Here is a 21,410-nt window from a genome sequence, read left to right as displayed (position 1 = left end):
ACACACACTGCTGTGCAGGAACTAGGCCTGAGCCCTGGTGTGGTTATGGAGTGAAAGCAGGTCTCTATTTATCACATCTGCTGCCTCTATGACTTTCCCCCTATATCAGCTGGAGTAGAAAAGTTGCCTTTTGGTATCATGGGAGGGGGCTAGTCAAACTGACAGAAGGGGCAGGTTGGGCAAAGGGTTAAAGTCCCCTCTGCCCCTGTGCCCGGGCTGTTTGTTTTCACTTTAAAGCAGTGGGACACAGTGGCTTATTTGCACTCAGCTGAGCCAAGGCCAGTCTGTTCTGTCTCAGCTCTTGTACATTTTGGCCCTACACGTCAGTGCTGCCTGCACAATCCCCTACAGCGGCAGCCTTGTAACCGAGAACGTGGAGCTGGGCAGCTGCCCTACAACTGCCACTCTGCCGGGCTGCTTCCTTACACGTCGCCTAACCTTCAGACCCTGCTGGCCAGGCTATGCTGTCACTTCACAGCCAGTTCTCTCCCTTTCTACCCTTACTGAAGTTAAGTGTGCAGACATATAGGAAAAAAAGTAGTTCAGGGTCTTATATTAAAACTGACTGGACGAGCCACTGACATGACACGTATAAGCATTATTTCTCTCTCTTGTGCAGGCTGAGTAACTATGTTAAGTTCCTGGAATGTATGGGTTATATAGGCCAACTCTTCTGCCCAGTTCTGTTCCTGGAGTACAGCAGGCAAAAAAATCGGGTCAGTCTAGCTGCAGCTCTTCAGGCTGCTCTGGGGCAGGTGGATTGAGAGCCTAGCCTGCTTCTGAACTGCAGTGTAGAGAGTGTATCACTGAGGGCAGGTGCCTGTCTGGTTCTGTCTGTCCCTTGAGGTGGGAGAACAGGAGTAATGGTTAAGATAAGGCTAGCCTCCATGCTTGCACTAGGCTTAGCTTCCAGCCTTGAGCTCCTCCTAATGAGTCAAGTACAGGCAGGGGCAGGTGCAGGGGCTAAGGCCAGACCTGCCTGTAGCACCATCCTCCTTGAACCATGTCCTCGGTTCACCAACACCACTTCATCCCTTGCTGGAGAAATCGAGTTCTGTCGCCCTGTTTTGTTGAGGGAAGTAGGGTCAGATCCCAGGTGAGGAGGAGGAAGATAGATGAGCAAACTGCACCTCTTGCTTCAGATAGTTCAAACCCCATATGAGAGCAGGATTCAGTCCACAGCAAGCCGGGCTCTAACAGCCACATGCAGGCATACGAATATTTATTGCTAACCCAGCAATGAAAATAAGCTCAAAGGTAGCAAAAGTCATTGGGATGTAATTGGCCCTAGCACTGAAGTGAGAAACCTTTAGACAAGCACCTACACTAAAAAATTTTTTTTAAATATAGAGCCTTCCTCTTGTTTTGATTGAGACAATTCTAGATACTGAACTTGGCCACTGTTCTTGTTCACTGCATGACTGTTGGGGTACAAAACCCATCTTATACAGCACATGATGATGGTTAACCGCAACTATACTCTTAAGATATTAAATCTCAATTTTCTAGTCCAATCTGGCACTAGAATTCCCATTTTATAAGTGCCAACTAGCTGCAGCAGCACTCCATCAAAGCAGACCAAATATGGTTGAAGGAAGACCACCGTGGCAGACACAGATGCCATCTTAGAGGTGGGTGCTGTTGATTCAGGGGAATAGTTCTGCTTTATTATTCATGTGTGCAGGGAAATTTACCCCCTCATGAGAATGAACCTGCTCAAGTTATGGGAATAGAATGCAGAGGCTAACATCCGAGGTTGTGTTTGTGAATCAAAGCTTGGCTTTAGGCCTAAACCCCTGGACTTCAACCCTTCCAGCCAGCGGAATGGAAGGTGTTTCTCCCTGCTCACCTTGTCCTGTGCCACTACCGGTGTGTCATTGACTCCCGCCAGGGAAAGGTCAATAAAAACAAACACCCCCAACTGAGTGTCATGCTGGAGTGAAATAAACCAAAGCAGGGAAAGGGGGTTTCTGGTTCCAACCAGCTGTGAAGGTGGATCCACAATTGCAGACCCCAAGTGGTCTAGTTACACGGGTTGTAGACACTTCCTGTGACTAGGAGTCATACTTCACATGATGCAAGTAGGCTCCCAAGAGCCCTGTTACATCAGCTGAAAAACATTTCCATAGCTAAATTGCTAGCAATGCCTGATAATGGCGAAAGCTTTAGACCTCCACCAGTACAGGGTGAGAGAATCTGGAGAGGGGCACCTAACCTTTCAACTGCTTTGCTACAAAAGCAATCAAATCACCCGGGTCAGTGCTGCCACCCCTTGGCAAAGAAAGGAGCATTCAGCGCACAAATATGTTAATACTAGTCACCATTCCCAAGCAGGTTTAACTTGAAAGGTGGTTTTCAAGATAGGGGCAATATCCCCCGGCGCTCTCTGCCCTGCTGTGTCCACTCAGACTGCATGCAGGAAGCACAACAAGATCAATCATCCTATGGCAGGAGCTGGAGTTGCCTAAGACAAGCGTGCCTCCAAGCACTAGAACTCTACAGAAAGCGGCCAGGGGAGCTAGCCATGCATAGGTGACAGATAAGAGCAGGAACACCAGAAGCAGTCCAAGACCCATGAAAGATCTACTCAAGCCTTCGGGTTCATGGTTCAACAATGGTTCCTTAGGTCAGCAATTGACCATGTCTGTGGAGGGGTCCTGCACCTCTGCGGCTGTGTCTACACTGCAGCTGGGAGCGAGGGTAGAGACACTTCCTAGCAGGGCGCTAACAATAGCCATGTAACCATTGCGGCTCTGACGCTCAAGCCCACTTGACTTCCTAAGCTTCAGAGCCTGAACTCCAGCCCAAGCTGCAACATCCCGTGCTACTTCTACTGCGCTAGCTCCGGCCCTGCTCAAGTCTGGCTGCCTGGGCTGGGAGCGCCCTCAGCTGCCATCCTCAGCTCTTCCCTCCCCACAGATTTAGGCAAAGCCGTGAAGAGATTGTAGAGGCGTTTCCAGACTGAAATACAATTCTCTCCCCCTCCCACTTTCCTTTTTCTAACACCAGCCCCTGGCAAAGCTTTTTAAGCTACACGCAGGGCCGGCTCCAGGCATCAGCTGAGCAAGCTGGTGCTTGAGGTGGCATTCTGCCCAATCCTAGGGCGGCACGGCCGCGTGGTTTTTTTTTGTTGTTGTTCCGCTCCGGCCGCCCTGTAGGGGGCGGTGGCGCGGAGAACCAGAGCGCCCTGCAGGGCAGTCCTCTTCCTTCCCTCCCCGCCGACCGGAGCGGAGCCCTCGCGGCAGGCGGCGGCGCAGCGGGAGGGGCCGTGTGGCAACGCCCCTGCTGTAGCCTGGCCGCCCCCTTCTCTCTTTCTCCTGCCCGCTCCCTCCCCCCCCCGCCGGTCCCCCTGCACCCGCGCTCTGGTGGTTTTTTTTGCTTTGCCGTTCTGGCCGCCCTGGTTTTTTTGTTTTTGTTTTTTGCTTGGGGCGGCCAAAAAGCCAGAGCCGGCCCTGGCTACGTGTTTAAACAGTCCGAGAAGCAGGCAATGGTACTACTTTATAAACAAACTATTAAAGAGCAAAGCCCCGCAGGAGAAAGAACAAGTACTAGGCATTTAAAATCATTGCTTTTTACCTTGAACAGAGGCTGCAGCTCCCACTTTAAGGGGGGAAGCGAATACGGACCGGGCTGTGAAAGAATCAAGGTAGAACAGTCCATTTTCCAGCATCACTTTTTGACCACCTGGAAAGAAACTATTCAATCATTTTCAAGAGGTGGGTGGGTGGGTGGGGGAGGAACATGGCGTTTATTTGCTTTTCTTTGCATGCTCCAAACTGTAATTAAAAACCACAGACCTGAGTTAGGGTTGCCAACCCTCCAGCATTGTCCCGGAGTCTCCAGCAATTAAAGATTAATCTTTAATTAAAGATGTCATGTGATGAAACCTCAGGAAATACATTCAATCAAAATTGCCACCCCTAACCAGAGTCTGTTCAGTCACAGGAAGATCAGTCGCTTTTTGCTAACTTTAACAAAATAAAAGTGAATCACTGTCACGAGGTTTGAAAGCAGGGGCCTGTGCATATGGAGTTGATTTTTGCACAAGGATGTTCTAGATTCACATGTATGCAGAGGAACACAGCCAGGATGAAGGTGCTACCATGGTTGCTCAGGTCAATGACCTGCATGGTACTAGGTTTCTACTAAGGGCATAGTCATGTGACAGATCATCAAATCTCTGAAGAGCACCATTAGTTGGTTTTCCAATGGCGATTAAGACACATGCTCAGCAGAGACTTGCTATTTATTTCATTGAAAACTTAACCAAAAAAAATCAAAATGTCAACGGTGAAATAAAGACGCTGACTCAAGCTCCCAAAAGGAAGTAAATTCACAGGTGGTTTCTCAACATAACCTCAGTCCTACTCCTGTTGATTTTAGCTGCATGCATGTTCATCATGAAGACCGGTTCCTGTTAAATCCACAGATATTGATGTAACAGGTGTGAGACAATGGGATCGCACTAACACTTCGATTCATCATGAATCAGACTCTCTTTTAAGGAAACACCCATAAGTTGAGGGTTTTGTGAGCTCTCAACTGAGGGGTGGGAGGGGGGAAATCCTCTCTCATGAGTGTTCATTTGGACATTGGAGGTAAATGTATGTTAAAACCAGTCTGCCTAAAAATCCCCTTCCTCCTGTGTTGCTCAGCTCTTGGTCTCTTGTAGTGTTATAGTACTAGTTCCCTAGTCACCATATTCTTCCCAAGATCACTTGCCCCATTCAGTACCACACCCAATACTGAAACTCAGAGTGGAGCCAGATGCAGCAACTAAGACTAGGTCGACCCTGACAATTGAATGACAAAACTTGTGTCTTTCAGAGGTGTTAAAAAAAACCAAAGACACAACCGGGCAAGACAAACGTTTTGCCGCAACAAGCACCAGTGTGAACAGCATGTTGTTGGCAGGAGCGCTCTCCTGCCGACAACGCGAACGCCGCTCATTGGGGGTGGAAGTTTGTCGGCAGGAGAGCCGACAAACAGCGGCTACACTGCCCGACTCTTAGCAGCACGGCTGTAGTGACACAGCCATGTCGCTAAAAGCTGTGTAGTATAGACACAACCTAAGAAATTGCTGGACTGACAAAAACATGACAACTCTTCCGATAGCAAAAAGATGTTGCAAATTCATTCAAGACCCAGGCATGAATGTGGAGAACACAGCAGACAAAAAACAAAGTGACACACGGACTTGGGAGTGAGAATTTAAAGCACTTTCACAGCTATTCTACAAGGAACCAAGAAGTGAGATGGATGCATTGTCAGATCTTTATTTTAAACAGTCTAAGGTGGCAGTAGACATCCTAGTTACTCCCTAGAAATATTCTTAGAACAGCAATTAATGAGGGTTTGGAACCCAGGGCCCGCTCGGTATGATTACATGGGTCTTTGGGGCAGGGACATTTTTCACCATGTGTGTACACAGTGGGTAACTTGATGGGCTCCCCCAATCGTGGGTGAGGCCTCTAGTCACGGCTGCAGTACAAATAAGTAATAACCTGAGTCACAGCTTTTAGGGTGGCCTGGTGTGTCAAAAATATGCCTGATCACTAGTACAAAACAAACGGAGCAATTCTGTAGCAATTCAGCCATTCCCCACCACTAATTCAAAATAAGCTAACCCCAATCAGGAAGCTGGCAAAACAGAAGGGAAACCTACTTGGGTCCCATAAAGCAGCTGGAAAAGAGGAGTAAATTAATGATCATTAATGATCTGGAGGATGGCGTGGACTGCACTCTCAGCAAGTTTGCAGATGACACTAAACTGGGAGGAGTGGGAGATACGCTGGAGGGTAGGGACAGGATACAGAGGGACCTAGACAAATTAGAGGATTGGGCCAAAAGAAACCTGATGAGGTTCAACAAGGACAAGTGCAGAGTCCTGCACTTAGGACGGAAGAATCCCATGCACTGTTACAGACTAGGGATCCAATGGCTAGGAAGCAGTTCTGCAGAAAAGGACCTAGGGGTCACAGTGGATGAGCAGCTGGATACGAGTCAACAGTGTGCCCTTGTTGCCAAGGCGGCTAATGGCATTTTGGGCTGTATAGGTAGGGGTATTGCCAGCAGATCGAGGGATGTGATCATTCCCCTCTATTCGACATTGGTGAGGCCTCATCTGGAGTACTGTGTCCAGTTTTGGGCCCCACACTACAAGAAGGATGTGGAAAAATTGGAAAGAGTCCAGCGGAGGGCAACAAAAATGATTAGGGGGCTGGAGCACATGACTTATGAGGAGAGGCTGAGGGAACTGGGATTGTTTAGTCTGCAGAAGAGAAGAATGAGGGGGGATTTGATAGCTGCTTTCAACTACCTGAAAGGGGGTTCCAAAGAGGATGGATCTAGACTGTTCTCAGTGGTACCTGATGACAGAACAAGGAGTAATGGTCTCAAGTTACAGAGGGGGAGGTTTAGGTTGGCTATTAGGAAAAACTTTTTCACTAGGAGGGTGGTGAAGCACTGGAATGGGTTCCCTAGGGAGGTGGTGGAATCTCCTTCCTTAGAGGTTTTTAAGGTCAGGCTTGACAAAGCCCTGGCTGGGATGATTTAGTTGGGGTTGGTCCTGCTCTGAGCAGGGGGTTGGACTAGATGACCTCCTGAGGTCCCTTCCAACCCTGAGATTCTATGATTCTATGATTAAATGGCTCGTCCTAGAGCAGCTTCTTGTGAGGGGGCTGCCCTGTGATTAGCTGGCTGCAAGCTGTTGGACTCTCTTCCAAAGCTGCTTTGAAACAGACTGGCATAGTGGAGAAGACATTCTGTAGCCAGAGCCCAGTTGCAGGACCCGGATGAGAAGGCTATTCGGAAAGCTGGCTGAAAGGCAGCTTAAGTTACTGCCACTCAAGTGGAGCTGGCCGTATTAGTTCTATATACCTGTTGCCCTGGTTCACCAGTAAAACAGCTCTGTTCACAAGCAAAGGTTCTTCTCTGGCAGAGCCCTTCCAGCCAAGACCCACCGCCAGCCTAGTACAAGGATTTTTTCCTCCCTTTATATTTTTTAAATGAAAATGAAGAACCTTAAAAAGGAAGGCTGTCTCCCTGCAGGGGTCTGACAGGCTATTTAGTGCTGGTGGAAGATGGCAGCTTGACAAGCCTACAGTCTGATGTCCTCCACTTAGCCCAACAGGAACCATGCCAGTAAATGCAGTGCAAACGTCTTTCCCTGGACCTCCACGTGGAGGGCCTATCTGCAGGAACAAGTGGGGAGTTTGGACTCACTCTTTTGCCTCTCTAGACAGAGATCTGTGGCTCCCAAATGGAATGGGGGGTTGTGCAGGGAATCACTGGCTTGACAGCACCCAGCTTGTTTCACACCAGCCATGCAACAGTGGGGAGTTTTCAATCATGACCGCCAGCAGCACCATTCAAACGGCAACTTAGAGGCAGAAAGCGCCAGATCTCAGGTCAGACTGAAAGGCTCCCAGCAACCCCTGACCCCGCAAAGGGGATTATCCTCCCCCCTCCCAAAACCAACCACCTTCCAAGCCAACAATCGGGTCTCACTCAATGGAGCCCCACTGCCACTAGGAAGGGCCTTGCAAAGAGGAGAAAGAAGGGTCTGGCACCAATTCTTACCACGCCCCCATACCTTTGAAAAAGTTTATTACAAGGTAGTTACCCTATAAGCAGCCACACTCCCTTGTCTAATGACAGGGCTAGAGAGACCAGGGAGTTCCTTTGATTGACCATCTCCCTCCCCTCCCCACCCCAAAAAAGGAGAGTGACAGCAGGTGCAGGAGCAGGACTTTGCAAACGAGCTGCTAGTTGAGTAACTGACTTTAAAAAGGCAAAACTGGTCCTTCAAGTCAGAGGGTCAAGAGAACAAAAAACTCTGACCTCCCTCCCCCCCCCCCATCCCCACCCCCTTCATGAGGGTGTGGCTCCTCCAGATGGATTAAATCAGCACAAGATTTGGGTGGGGAGGGGGGGAAGAGACACACTGTAGAAAAGATTGTCCCCACTTTGGCCTCAGTTCTGTAGAATTGTCAGTGACAGGTTCCCCTTTATTAACCCCCCCCCCATACACACATTTCCCTGCACACAGACAGCTCCCAAGAGGCTACTTTATTTACACAGACCCCCATTGCTCCCCAGACACCAGGCTGCATTAAATTAACTGGAAAAAAAAGGGGGACACAGACTTAACACAACGGTCAACCACAAGAGAAACTTCTAGCTGGAGCACTGCTGTCTGCCAGCTGCTGGGCACTACACACTCCCTTCTCTCCCAGACCCTTCAGCAAAGGCTGTGCTTAAAATCTGCTTCGGGTTGAAATTTAAAGCATAATTAAATAGGGAGCAATTAAAAAAAACAAAAAAAACGAGCAAGACAGAGTCAAACATAACATACAACAGGTTTGCCGGTTTCAGGGATAGTTTTACACCTCTAACACCCACCTTTTTTTCACTCAGCATTTTAATCCACATCCATTGTCAGGCACTATTGGCACAAGTGGCTGTACAAACAGTTGTAAAAGTCTATTGCATCTGGGCAGCAGCCATGGGCAGGTCTTCGTGGAACTGCCTCGTCATAGGTGCTATATGCAACCTACTGCCCAGTTTGTCCCAGCAGTAGGCACCAGGCTACCTTGTCACGGAAATGTCCATTTTAAAAAGTAAACTTATCCAAGTACATATTTACAAACTAGTTCAGGAGTCCGCAAGGCCCATCAAAGGTAGTATGTAAAATATTACGTATTTACAGTCACTCTCTGTTTGCCAGGAGTCCTAGCCACTACTTTGGGTCATGAACAAGAGGGAGGGCTTTTTTTTTTTTTCAAATTTACATTTCATTGCTTTAAAAACAAAGCCTAAGGAAAAACAATCAACTCACCAAAACTTCAGTGGCTCCTGCATTGCCAGACCATCCCTCTGAGCCCGCCAAAGGCCCGAACGTGGAACACAGAGCCACACGAAAACACAGCCAAATGTGGGAGAAGCTTCAAAGTGCTGTGGGATCGGTTATTTAGCCTAAATATCACTGCCAAGTCAGCGGCGATTCGTGAGCCAGTGTTTCTGATGTTTCAAGGGATAGGATTGAATCTGTATTTTTTAAAAGCAAGTGATTTACAAGAACAGCAAGTAGGTCTGAGTGGGACTTAAATGTGGCTCAGGCGAATGGCGTGTTTCACAGGGGCTCTGTCCACAACTGGCAGCTATATAAGCCCTACTTAGTGAAGTGAGGAACTAAAAGCTCCAAATCTTTGAAAAGCACAGGAAGCAAACACAGACTGCGGAGTCCCAACCTACAAGCTCAAGACACCTTCCCTTAGCTTAAGCACAGAAGTGCGGCCTACACCAGGGCCAGAGCCCACCTTTGCCACTCTGTCTCTAGCAGCACTGGACACTTCTGTTTCATTGCTGGTTAATGCCACCAACGAGCATTTTCTATTCCCCTGCTAAGGCACCAAAGTGTATAAACAAATCTCATGGCTGGGTGTGTTCACTTCCTGATAAACGAGCCAGTGGAGATGCCAGCGAGGTGCAGCCCTCAGGCTTCTGCAAAGCTGCAGCCCTCAAGGTCACCCAGTTTGGTGCCTTTAGGGTGGCAACAGCGAAGTTTTCCAGGGAGCCTTTCTAAGGAGCATTTAAGATCTCAAACACACAGGCAGAGTTACAGGGAGGACTGATTTGTAATTTTAAAAGAAGTCTGGTCTTTTGCTTACCTGCCAAGACCCAAGTTCAGAGCTTTCTCCAACAGTTAACATGACCACCAAGGGCTATGTGAGCCTCGGCAGATGAGTGAGAGAAAAGCTGATTGGCAAACGAGTTATAAATCAACACCTGTATCTATTTAATACCTCATGTCAGTGGTTCTCACCAGATTGGCAGTGATTTAAAGTTGTTATTCAGTGGTTGCATGATAACCTGAGAGACCAGAGTTGGGTCTCAGTCCAGTTAGTCTCATCAACAAGTTGTCCACACTGCAACTAGCACTAAATTGGCTTGGTTGCTTTGTTGGCATCAACTACAAAGAGGCCAAAGATTAAACAAACCCCGGAGGCTGAACTACCCTCTCTTTTCTGAGGTGTTCCCTCCAGGACAGGCGTAAGGCACTTTGTCAAGAAAGCTTGTCTGGCTACTGTGCATAGAGGACTCAGCCTCTGGGACCATCAAGGCCAGCAACAGTAAGTAGAGATCTGGGATCTTAAACAGCTGGGTGTTCTTACAGCCTTGGTGTTCGCCTCAACAGAATTGCTACAATGGAAAGACATTCCTGGGGTGGGGGAAAGATCATCAACAAAGCTACACAACATACATTAACATCTACAGTGCCGGAAGGGCAAAAACTGTACAGCTGACTTTTGGCGCTGGGCAACAGCTGGATGGCTGACGTCTGGCTGGGTACTAAAACTGCACTCCAAGCGTGGAAGTAGAACTGCACGTTCCCACAAAGGCAGAACAAATTCCCTTTGTCAGGATCCCCTGGTCCATCTTCTGTTCCCAGAACTCACGTCCCACCGTCTGAGTAAGTTCACTAGATTCATGGTCCATTTCCTCAAGGTTCTTTTATGATCCCCCACATAAAAAAAATCCAATGCGCCCCACAGATTGAGGGGCAAGTTGAACTTTAACAAGGGAAAAAGAGAACTGAAGAAAATAAAGTGGCATAGCACATTTTATATTCAAAGAGAGGAGGAGCTCTGTGTGCCGTAAGGCCCAGCGACCTCTCCCGCCACAGAGCGCTGCCTTGGTCCATTATCCTAACAGTAAACCTGAAGCAGCGGTGCTCCAGACGAATCAGTCTCTGTGTCCTGGTAGGAGGAAGCTCTGCTCATTGGAGACCCTTGAGAAATAAAAAAAAAGGGGGGGGGGAGAGGGTGGGAAAGGATAAGTTCACATAAAATGGCACAGACTCAGCAGCAAAATCCTCAGGAGCTAGACAGATACAGCTGCCATGAAGGGTCTTGCGTTCTCAAATACGTATCTCGTATACGAGGGGGCTTGCGTAACTCGAGGGAAGAGAAAGCAGCATGACGACCCCCTGAGGCAGGGAATAGCCCAGAGTATCAGAGGCAACTTTCAGAAGAGATCCTGTCACTTCACACACACAGGGGAACTAACAGCTCAGCCTAAGGCCGCTCTCTGATGCAAAACATTCAAAGCAACATGGGAGAGGAACGGAGCCCAAGGCATCTGCTGGTAAATAATTCGCCCCTGCTGCTTCACTTCGCTGCAAGTTACCCTCAGACTGAAGTCAAAATCCCATCCTAACTATGCTTTCACTTCCCTTCAAACTTTGTCAGAAGGTTTGGGGACTGAAAACGCTCAGGCTTGGTCTCAGGCCCTAGGAGAAGTGTGGGGAGGGAGTTGTATAAACTCTGATCTTTGTTTCCTTCTCTTTTGCACCAGTAAAGGTCTAAATGAGGAGCATCATGAGGCTCAAGCACAGGTTCAACGCCACCACCCTGCATTTCTAGAGTCCAGCCGTAAGCTTCACAACACCCCGAGAGGTGGGTACTAGTCTTGTGTTACAGACTGGGAACTGAGGCCATGTGCAGTAGGGGAGGTTTTGGGAAGCTCCCTCACCACTGCAGTATATCTGGGGACTCTCCTGGGTCCTCCCAAGGAAGGAAATGGCCTCTATTCAATAAGTGCCACCTCCCAAAGTCACAGCTGGAAGTTGGAAGAGCTTTTGCTTTCTCACTGAGAGAGACCCGGAGGTGTTACCTGCAGCGCTGAACGGTCTCATGTTCCTGGCTATCACATCTGCTGTGGTTTCCTCTGATATCTGCACAGCCAAATCTGGAAAGAAAATTGAGGAGTGCTGAGAGGGGAAAGACTGAAGGTGTATATGGTGCCATGTGCAGACACAGCTGCCAGCATCATATAACGCTCTCTCCCAATAGCCACTATCACTTGCACGTATCCAGCTGGCTATCAGGGCTAAGCTCACTACTTCTTTATTCTTTAGGTTTAAGAAACATTCTTGTGCTTCTGACAACTATTTAAATAGGCTAAAGGAACAGCACCCCTAAAACTACATAACCAGCCAGCCCAAAAATAGAATAGTCTTACTCTTTCCCCATCACATCCAACAATATTTGCTTCTTCAAGAGCCCTAAGACAGCGCGCCTTGTGGCATGTCCTGCAGGTGAGCAGTTTCAGGTACTCGGACAAGGAGGGGTGCATATTCCAAAGAAAGAGGCCCTCACACTCTGTCGGCAGTTTCCCCCCTTTCTTTCAGGGTTAGGCAGCATTTGAGATACTTGCAGGTAACTAACACCTAAGAGAAGAACGATAGGGGACAAGCTAGTGACCGGTCTCAATGTGCAGTTCAGAAGTCTGGAAGTGTATCAGGTTACGTTACTGGAGTCTAAGTTAAGGGTGAGAGTGGGGGAAGGAAAGGCTTTCCGGAAGCGGAATGAAAGAGATTAGAAAATTAACATGGTGAAACCACCCCCCAGCCCAGCCAGCTTTCCAAGGTTGTTGATAGACAACTCTGTTTCAGAGTTGTTACTGGGTTGGGAAAGTTCCTTCATGCTACAGGCAGAGAAACTGAGATTCCTTTGGCTTGAGAATGAGGCATGGGGAAGAAAGCATCAGGAGGTGAACATTATCCAAGAACAACATTGGTCAAAGCTTAATTAAGAAGGCCAACTTACTAGCCTTAGTGGAAGTGCTCTGGCATATGCCAGATCTGATCATCCCAGTGACCTGAGTTTGACTCATGGCTTTGCTTCCTAAGATGGGGTTAGGGAGCCGAGCCAGGACTAGTGTATGGCCAGCCCCTTATATCACTCAGCGCAAACCCCTCTGGCAGAGTAAAGTATGGTGAGTTATGCAGAAGGATAATAGCTGCAAAGTGGGTTCTCAGGGACATGGGTAGTATTAAGTGGCCAACTTCAGGGTTTAGAAGGAGAATGAGACTCCCCCAATTCAGGAAAATAACCTTGATGCTACAGTTCAGTTTCCAACTCTACTCCCTGCAAACTCCAAAGCAGGAGCTCTCACGAGTCTGGGGTTCCATATCCCAAGGTGAACCCAGCTCTCAAACACAGGGAACTGAGCTGCAAAGCTAGTGTGGACAAGGGACTTGCACGTACCGTCTTGGCTGGTGATTAGGGACTCCAGCATGGTTTCATTGCCGCTGTCCGGTGCGTTTCCTCTGCTTGCCTTCTCCTCGTGGCTCTTGGTGGCAGGAATGGAAATGGGGGGCCGGACCCTGCTCTTCCGGGTGCTGATGCGTATAATGCCTCGGACTAGCCGGCACTCAGCATCCTGCTCATCCAGGTTGTAGTCCTGAGTGATGCTATTGATCAGGTCTGAGATCTTGTTGGTCTTCTCCAGGAAGACAGTGTCTGACGTGCACTTGGCCAGCTCGTCAATCTGGTGGACGCTGAAGAGCTCCGTCAGTTTCTTGAAGATCAAGACATCGATCTCTTTGCTGGACATAGAGCTGCTCAACTCACTCAGGTCCAGATCAGACTCGTGGAAGGAGTAATACTCCTCCGAGCTCCGGTGGCTGCTGGGGAGTGGTGGCTTTTCTATGCTGTTCCTGAAGGTCTTCTCTGGCAGGGGCTCTTTGTAGCACGAATCTGCATCTGTATGGTTGCCAGGGCTCCGGTTCGGATAGACAGGGATCCCCTTCAGTTTCACATCTGGGTAACTGAAACTGCTCCCCATAGTGTTCTTTTTGATCTGGTTCCCATTCTTTTCAACGGGGGAGATGTTGGCAGGGCTGTTGCTAGGCACACGCCCATTTTGCTCTCTGTTTCTTCCATCATCAATCGAAGTCTCAGTGTGACCCAGGCAGGGGATGTGAATGCCGCAATTCTTAAAGCAGCCCCCACAGGTCACTATACAGCAGAGAACAGCCTTGGAGGCGTTCCAGGCCTGAGACAAAGAAAGACAGCACAAGCTCTGGGTCTGGGGAGCCTCTGCTGTGCCAGAAATAAAGGTAATTGTTTCTGCCTCCCTCCCGTTGGAGTCTTTGAGGTCAGCTTTGCGGGCTCTCCTGTCCCGGGCTTGCTGTGCCAGCTTGCGGCTCTGTTTGAGTTCAGGTGTGGATTTGCTGAACACCTCCAGGCTGATGTCACACTCTTTGGATGGGCTGATCCTTTGGGGCACAGCATCCTGGTGGGACAGGTTCATCCGGTGCTTGCTGATTTCTTGGGGGTGTCTTGTTCTCCTGCCCAGCATGGCTCACCACCTCAGGCACCTGAAGAACAAGAAGGTCTCATGTCACACGTAGAGCCATTGTCACAGTAACTTTGTCTCCAGCCCGCGTCTAAGAATCCTCAGAGAAGGACGAGACCTGGATCATCTAGCCCAGCGGTTCTCAAACTGTGGGTGGGGACCCCAAAGTGGGTCATGACCCTGTTTTAATGGGGTCACCAGGGCTGGCGTTAGACTTGCTGGGGCTAAAGCTGAAGCCCGAGGGCTTCAAGCCCTGGGTGGCAAGGCTCAGGCTTTGGCCCGTGGTGACAGGGCTCAGGTTACAGGCCCCCTACCCAGGGCTGAAGCCCTCAGGCTTTGGCTTTGGCCATACCACCCTGGGCAGCGGGACTCAGGCAGGCTCAGGCTTCGGTCCCCGCTCCTGGGGTCATATAGTAATTTTTGTTGTCAGAAGGGGGTCACGGTGCAATGAAGTTTGAGAACGGCTGCCCAACCCCTGACCAGGGCAATGTTCCCTGCAGTGCCTGTACTCATGCTTTAATCATCGAGTTTTAAGTGCCTTCCAAAAGGAAGCACCAAGCCAGAAAAGCCACTTACTTTTTAAAATGCTACTTTTAGTGGCTTCAGAGTCACTATAACCTTCAGAAGAGCTTCCCCAGGGCAAATGGAGGGAGATTCAGACTCTGAAGTTGTTCAGAAGGCGGGTGGTGCTAGCTGGCAGTTTCCCTTTACACATTCTACCCTCTTTTGAACAATTTCCCTTTCGTCTTGCATTCTCTGGGCTTAAACTAGGCTCTAAGAATAAGCCATATCCATTTCAAAACACATCGTGCCTAGGAGGAGATGACAACTAACTGATCATGAGACAAGCAGCTGACCAAGACAGTGAGCTCTAAGCTACTTGGTGCTAAAGCAAATTCACGGGATTTGGCAAGGGTGGCACAGCTGTTGCTGAATGTGGCTGGCAAACAGCGTCATGTCATATGCAAAAAGCACTGAAGGAAAAACTGATTTTGTTTCTCTTTTCATTTCGATTGCAGATGTTTTCAGGGAACTGAATGTAGATGCCAAATTAGTCTCACATCAGACCTCCGGAGTAAAGCTTTGATGTGGCTTTTACATACAAGTTCAATGTCACGCTGCATGTGACCATTACATTGCTCTACCCTTGAGGCCTGGGCTAGCAGTGGCTACCACTGTGGCAAATGAAAAACAAACAGCCTTAAAGGGTACAACTTTCCACCACTCCCTGATCTCCACACACCCTCTTCGAATGCAATATGCTTAAATTTAGATCCTTGAATTTACCAAATGAGAGTCGAATATATAAGTCACCATGTGTTATGAGGAAAAATAAATTCATGCAGCCCAATGCTTGAACCAAGCTATGTCAGTCTCTCCCTCTCTGTGCTGTTGGGTGGAGGGATAGCTCAGTGGTTTGTGCATTAGCCTGCTAAACCCAGGGTGGTGAGTTCAATCCTTGAGGGGGCCATTTAGGGAACGGGGTAAAAATCTGTCTGGGGATTGGTCCTGCTTTGAGCAGCGGGTTGGACTAGATGACCTCCTGAGGTCCCTTCCAACCCTGATATTCTATGATTCTGTTATTGTAGCTACTTTCTCCCACTCTCTTTGGGTTCCAAAGCTGTCCAGTAGATATCAACTCCCAGCCACTAGATCTTGTTATACCTTTGTCTGCTAGATTGAAGAGCCCAATTTTTTGTTCCAGAAAGTGGAGGAAGTAACCAGGAGGACAGCCATTTTAGACTTAATTCTGACCAACAGGGAGGAATTGGTAGTGAATCTGAAAGCGAAAGGCAATGTGGGTGACAGTGAACATGAAATGATAGATTTCACGACTCTAAAGAAAAGGAGTGAAAGCAGCAGAATGAGGATAATGGACTTCAAAAAAGCAGACCTCAACAAACTCAGAGAACTGGTAGGTAGGTCCCATGGGAAGAAAATCTAAGGGAAAAGGGAGTTCAAGAGAGCTGGCAGTTCCTCAAGGAGACAATATTAAAGGCACAACTGCAACCTATTCCGAAGCAAAGGAAAGATCGGAAGAATAGTAAGAAGCCAAGATAGCTCCATTAGGAGTTCTTTAAATGACCTGAAAATCAAAAAGGAATCCTACAAAATGTGGAAACATTGTCAAATTGCTAAGGAGGGGTACAAAAGAACAGTACAAGTATGTAGGGACAAAATCAGACAGACTAAGGCACAAAATGAGTTACACCTAGCCGGGGTCATAAAAGGCAATAAGAAGAGGTTATTTAATTACATTAGGAGCAAGAGAAAGATGAAAGAAAGTGGAGGTCCTCTACTTAGTGAGGAAGGAGAACTAATAACTGGTGACATCAAGAAAGCGGAGGTGCTTAATCCCTATTTTGCTTCAGTCTTCACTAAAAAGGTTAATGATGACCAGATACTCAACACAATGAGCATTGAAGGAACACAAGCCAAAACAGAGAGAGAACAGGTTAAAGAATATTTAAATATGTTAGATGTATTCAAGTCAGCAGGGCCTCATGAAATTCATGCTAGGGTGCTTAAGGAACTAGTTGAAGCAATCTTGGAGCCATTAGCAATTATCTTTGAGAACTCCTGCAGGATGGGAGAGGTTCCAGACCAAGAGAAGGCTGAACATAGTACCTATCTTTCAAAAGGGGAACAAGGAGGATCTGGGGAATTACAGACCAGTCAGCTTAATTTCAATACCTGAAAAGATACTGAAGCAAATTATTAAATAATTTATAAGCACCTGGAGGATAAAAGGTTTATAAGGAATAGCCAGCATGGATTTGTCAAGAACAAATCATGCCAAACCAACTTAATTTCCTTCTTTGATAGGATTACTGACCTGGGGGAAGCAGTAGATGTGATATACCTTGATTTTAGTAAGGCTTCTGACACAGTTCCACATGACATTCTCATCAGCGAACTAGGGAAATATGGTCTAAGTGAAATGACTATAAGGTGGGTGTACAACTGATTGAAAGACTGTACTTGAATATTTATCAATGTTTTGATGTCAAATTGGGAGTCCCACAGGGGTTAGTCCTGGGTTCTGTACTATTCAATATTTTCATTAATGACTTGGATAATGGAGTAGAGAGCATGCTTATAAAATTTGCAGATGACACCAAACTGGGAGGGGTTGTAAGCACTTTGGAGGACAGGTTTAAAATTCAAAATGATCTTGACAAACTGGTAAATTGGTCTGAATTCAACAAGATGAAATTCAGTAAAGACAAGTGTAAAGTACTTCAGTTAGGAAGGAATAATCAGATGCTCAACTACAAAATTGCTGAAAAAGATCTAGGGACTATAATGGACCACAAACTGAATGAGTTGTCAATGTGATTCAGCTGCACAAAGGCAACTATGAATCTGGGATGTATCAAAAGGGGGTGTTTATGTAAAACACAGGCAGCAATTGCCCTGCTCTATTCGACACTGGTGAGGCCCCAGCTGGAGTACCGTGTCTCATTCTGAATACCACAGTTTAGAAAGGATGGGGACAAATTGGAAAGAGTCCTGAGGAGAGCAACAACAATGATAAGAGGTTTAGAAAACCTGAGCTATGAGGAAAGGTAGAAAAAACTGTGCATGTTTAGTCTTGAGGAAAGAAGGCTGAGGGGCGACCGGATCACTCTTCCAATATGTTAAGAGCTGCTATAAAGGAGGAGCGTGATCAATTATTGTATTCTCCATGTCCACTGAAGGTAGGACATGAAATAAGGGGCTTAATCTGCAGCAAGGTGAGATATTAGGAAAAACTTTCTAACTATAAAGGAGTTAAGCTCTGGAATAAGCTTTCAAGGGAGGCTGTGGAGTCCTCATCTTTGAAAGCTTTTAAAAACATGTTGGACAAACACCTGTCAGGGATGGACTAGGTTTACTTGGTCCCGCCTCAGTGCAGGGGGATGGACTTGATGGCTTCTCGAGGTCCCTTCCAGCCCTATATTTCTATGATTCTACTATCAAATATTTGCTCCCTATAGGTACTGGGATCAAGTCACCCCTTAGCTTCTCTTTGTTAAGCTAAACAGATGGAGCTGCATGCGTCTGTCGCTATAAGGCACGCTTTTCAATCCTTTCATCGTTTTTGCGGATCTCTTCAGAACCCTCTCCTATGTATCAACTTCCTTCTTAAAATGTGGACACCAGAACTGGACACAGTATTCCAGCAGTGGTCATACCAGTGTCAAATACAAAGGTAATAGAATCTCCCTACTCCTACCCTAACTAGGATGACCACTGCCACTTTTTAAAGTAGTTCTGCCACAGTAACGGACATGGGGACTGGGAGTGCTTGGCAGATATTTATACGTTGGAGATAAGCTTCCCTAGCCTTTGTTCCGCTGTTTTCCATGGACATTAGCCTTGGCTGATACTTATGTATTTTGCAGTGTTGTAGCCGGGTTGGCCCCAGGATATTAGAGAGACAAGGTGGGGGAGGTAATATCTTTTACTGGACCACCTTCTGTTGGTGAGAGAGACGAGCTTTTGAGCTACACAGAGCTCTTCTTCAGACAATCTGGTCTCACTTATGTATTTTATAAGATTAACACATACCCTGAGAGGTCCCCTTCCCTTACTCCTAGACATTTTAAATAAAAAAAAACTCAGATAGCACTTTTTGAAAATCAGGATAAGCACCCCCAGCTCGCATTGCCTTCACCGGGAGCGGTGGATGCTCGGCACTTTTGAGTTAGGCCATCAGCTTTTGCTCACTTTCATCAGGTTTTCATGCACCAAAAAACCCATCTGAGCTGATCAAACTCTCCAAGTGGAGAGCCATTACTGGTCAGCAGGATGACGGATTACTCATAATACGGAGGTCATGTTAAAAGAATGACATATATCCAAAGCCCATAAAGTAATGGTCATTTATATAGCGCTTAGTATCCCGAGGTTTCAAAGTACCTTATAAAGTGGGTATTATCTCCACTGTAGAAGAAAAAAAAATCTGAGGCACAGTGGTTAAATGACTTATCTAAGGTTGTGCAAAATGCAGTGTCAGGGATAGAACCTATCTCCGGCTCACACCCTGTGCTCAATCCAATAGATCACAGCTGCCCACCGTATTCACCACAAGATCACAAGTTTAAGACTATAAAGACTTCTCAGCCAACACAGATATCGAAGTATGGTCAAAGCCCAACTACCAGGATTCCAGAGACGTGTTCCCTTTGACTAAGCCCAGATGTTAAATTGTAACCAGCTGCCTAACAATGGCAAATAAATATTTGGGTTAAAACCCACTTGCTAAATTGACACTGAAAATGAAGTTGGTAACCTTCTTCCTCCTCAAGCATCAGTCTTATTTGAACCAACACGGTCCTTCTAAAGAGGTTAAGCATTCATTTCAGATGAATGGTATTTGTGAGTAGTTGGAACATCATTATCCAGGGTTTAAGATCTTCCTTGCTGAGAGGGAGAGGAGAGCTCCTTCGAGATCAGTTATAACAGGGGTTCTCAAACTGGGGATCAGGACCCCTCAGGGGGTCATGAGGTTATTTCATGGGGGGTCGCGAGCTGTCAGCCTCCACCTCAAACCCTGCTTTGCCTCCAGCATTTATAATGGTGTTAAATATATTAAAAAGTATTTTTAATTTATAAGGGGGGTCGCACTCAGAGGCTTGCTAAGTGAAAGGGGTCACCAGTACAAGTTTGAGAACTAGTGAGTTATAAGAACTAGCTGAATTATCTACATCAGTAAACCAATAACCAGGCTGGCTACAGCCTTGACTCATCCCTATCTAGTACTGGAGGATTTGGAAACACTGGATTAAAGGGGAATAGAGGGTCCTGTGGCACCTTTAAGACTAACAGAAGTATTGGGAGCATAAGCTTTCACGGAAAGCTTATGCTCCCAATACTTCTGTTAGTCTTAAAGGTGCCACAGGACCCTCTGTTGCTTTTTACAGATTCAGACTAACACGGCTACCCCTCTGATACTGGATTAAAGGGGGCCTTTCAGAACATCCAAACTACTGTATTTCAAATTTAATCCTTTCTTGATTTCTAATGTGACCTGCATCCAAACACACAGAACCCTCAATAGCTTTTACAGTTTATTCAAAAACCACTCTGCTGCCATGGTTCAAACCTGCTTTACAGTGGTTTTGCTGACAGTAGATTGGGTCTCAGGATATCCAGGTTCTATTCCCAGCTCTACCACTTATTTGCTGGGTGACTTGGGGCAAGTCACCTTGCTGCTCTGTGCCTCAGTTTCCCCTCTCACCTCAAATCTATCTTGTCTATTTAGATCATAAGCTCGTCTCTCACTATGCGTTTGTACATTAGCACAATGGAGCTGCCAATCTCAATTGGCAATCCTAGACACCACTATTGTACAAATCATAATAAACTGTTCATTCTCCTGAAGATTCACTACAAAGTTATTTTCACATAAACGGAGGTACATCTACCTCTGACACAAACACCTTGGGCATTCCCAATAACACAGCATACTGATACTTTTAAAAAACTTAACTAAAAGTATTTTCCAAGGAAAGAGTAACAGACATGCATCTAGTGTAGCACTGGATCTGTAGGGATTGTGTCTGTAGCAGCTCTTTCAGAGCACAGGGCACGAAGTGGCAAAGGCTGCACTGGAGTTTGTGGTTCCAGTCAATCACATGCTTCCTAGAAAGCTGATCCAATTTCTTGAACACACACCCGATCTGTCATCCCACCTGCTGCTCAGAACCCTCCCAAGCCCAGCAACACAAAAGTAGCACAACATGCATGTCACCCCCCCCCCCCAAGAGCGAGCAGGTTGGCGGGGAGGGGGATACAGAGTGTTTAGGTGAATGTCATATTATTAAAAAGGGAGCCTGATGGGAGGGGGGAGAGGGGGGTTGTCACAAGTAGGGGAGACTGGTTCAGTGGGGAGGTGGAAGGAGAGGTCCCCACGCCTCAAGGCAGGAAGGAATCCGCTGCTTTGGCTCTCGCTAGGCCAGTGGTTTACAACCTCTGGTCCGCGGACCCCTGGGGGCTCTGCACACTGTGCCTAAGATTTCCAAAGGGGTCCGCAAATGAAACCCACCGCCCCAGGCAAACAAATCAGCAGCCACCGAGCAGGTGTGGGAGAAAGCCCCAGCTCCAAGGGACCCGCGCTCCGCCCAGCACCCAGCCCGCGGGAGTGTCCCCCGGGGTGGAGCTGAACCCCTGGGGCTGCCCCCCCCGCGGGGTCGCTGAGGTGGGACTGGGGCGGGGTCCGCCCCCCCGCAGTGTGTTCGGGGGGAGCGACCCGGTCAGGGCGGGGCCTGCTCCCGCCG

The 21,410-nt window shown here is 47.6% G+C and overlaps 1 protein-coding gene across 7 annotated transcripts in view; it reads right to left on the bottom strand.

Moving 5' to 3' along the window:
• Positions 1 to 8,362: 8,362 nt before the first annotated feature.
• The window catches only part of KDF1 (keratinocyte differentiation factor 1), a 116,881-nt gene continuing 103,833 nt past the window's right edge, over positions 8,363 to 21,410 (bottom strand). For all 7 annotated transcript variants that reach the window (XM_042844669.2, XM_042844670.2, XM_065576967.1 and 4 more), the window contains 3 exons: positions 13,053 to 14,167; positions 11,677 to 11,751; positions 8,363 to 10,792 (listed from right to left, as the gene is read on the bottom strand). In XM_042844669.2, the coding sequence (XP_042700603.1) occupies positions 10,710 to 10,792; positions 11,677 to 11,751; positions 13,053 to 14,148 (1,254 nt within the window). In that variant the 5' untranslated portion in view covers positions 14,149 to 14,167 and the 3' untranslated portion in view covers positions 8,363 to 10,709. The remainder of the gene's footprint in view (positions 10,793 to 11,676; positions 11,752 to 13,052; positions 14,168 to 21,410) is intronic.

This window comes from Chrysemys picta, chromosome 23 (genome assembly GCF_011386835.1).
Source record: "Chrysemys picta bellii isolate R12L10 chromosome 23, ASM1138683v2, whole genome shotgun sequence".
In the NCBI taxonomy this organism is placed as follows: Eukaryota; Metazoa; Chordata; order Testudines; family Emydidae; genus Chrysemys; species Chrysemys picta.
The sequence above is the reverse complement of the archived record's forward strand: the minus strand, read 5'-3'. Positions and strand labels throughout refer to the sequence as shown.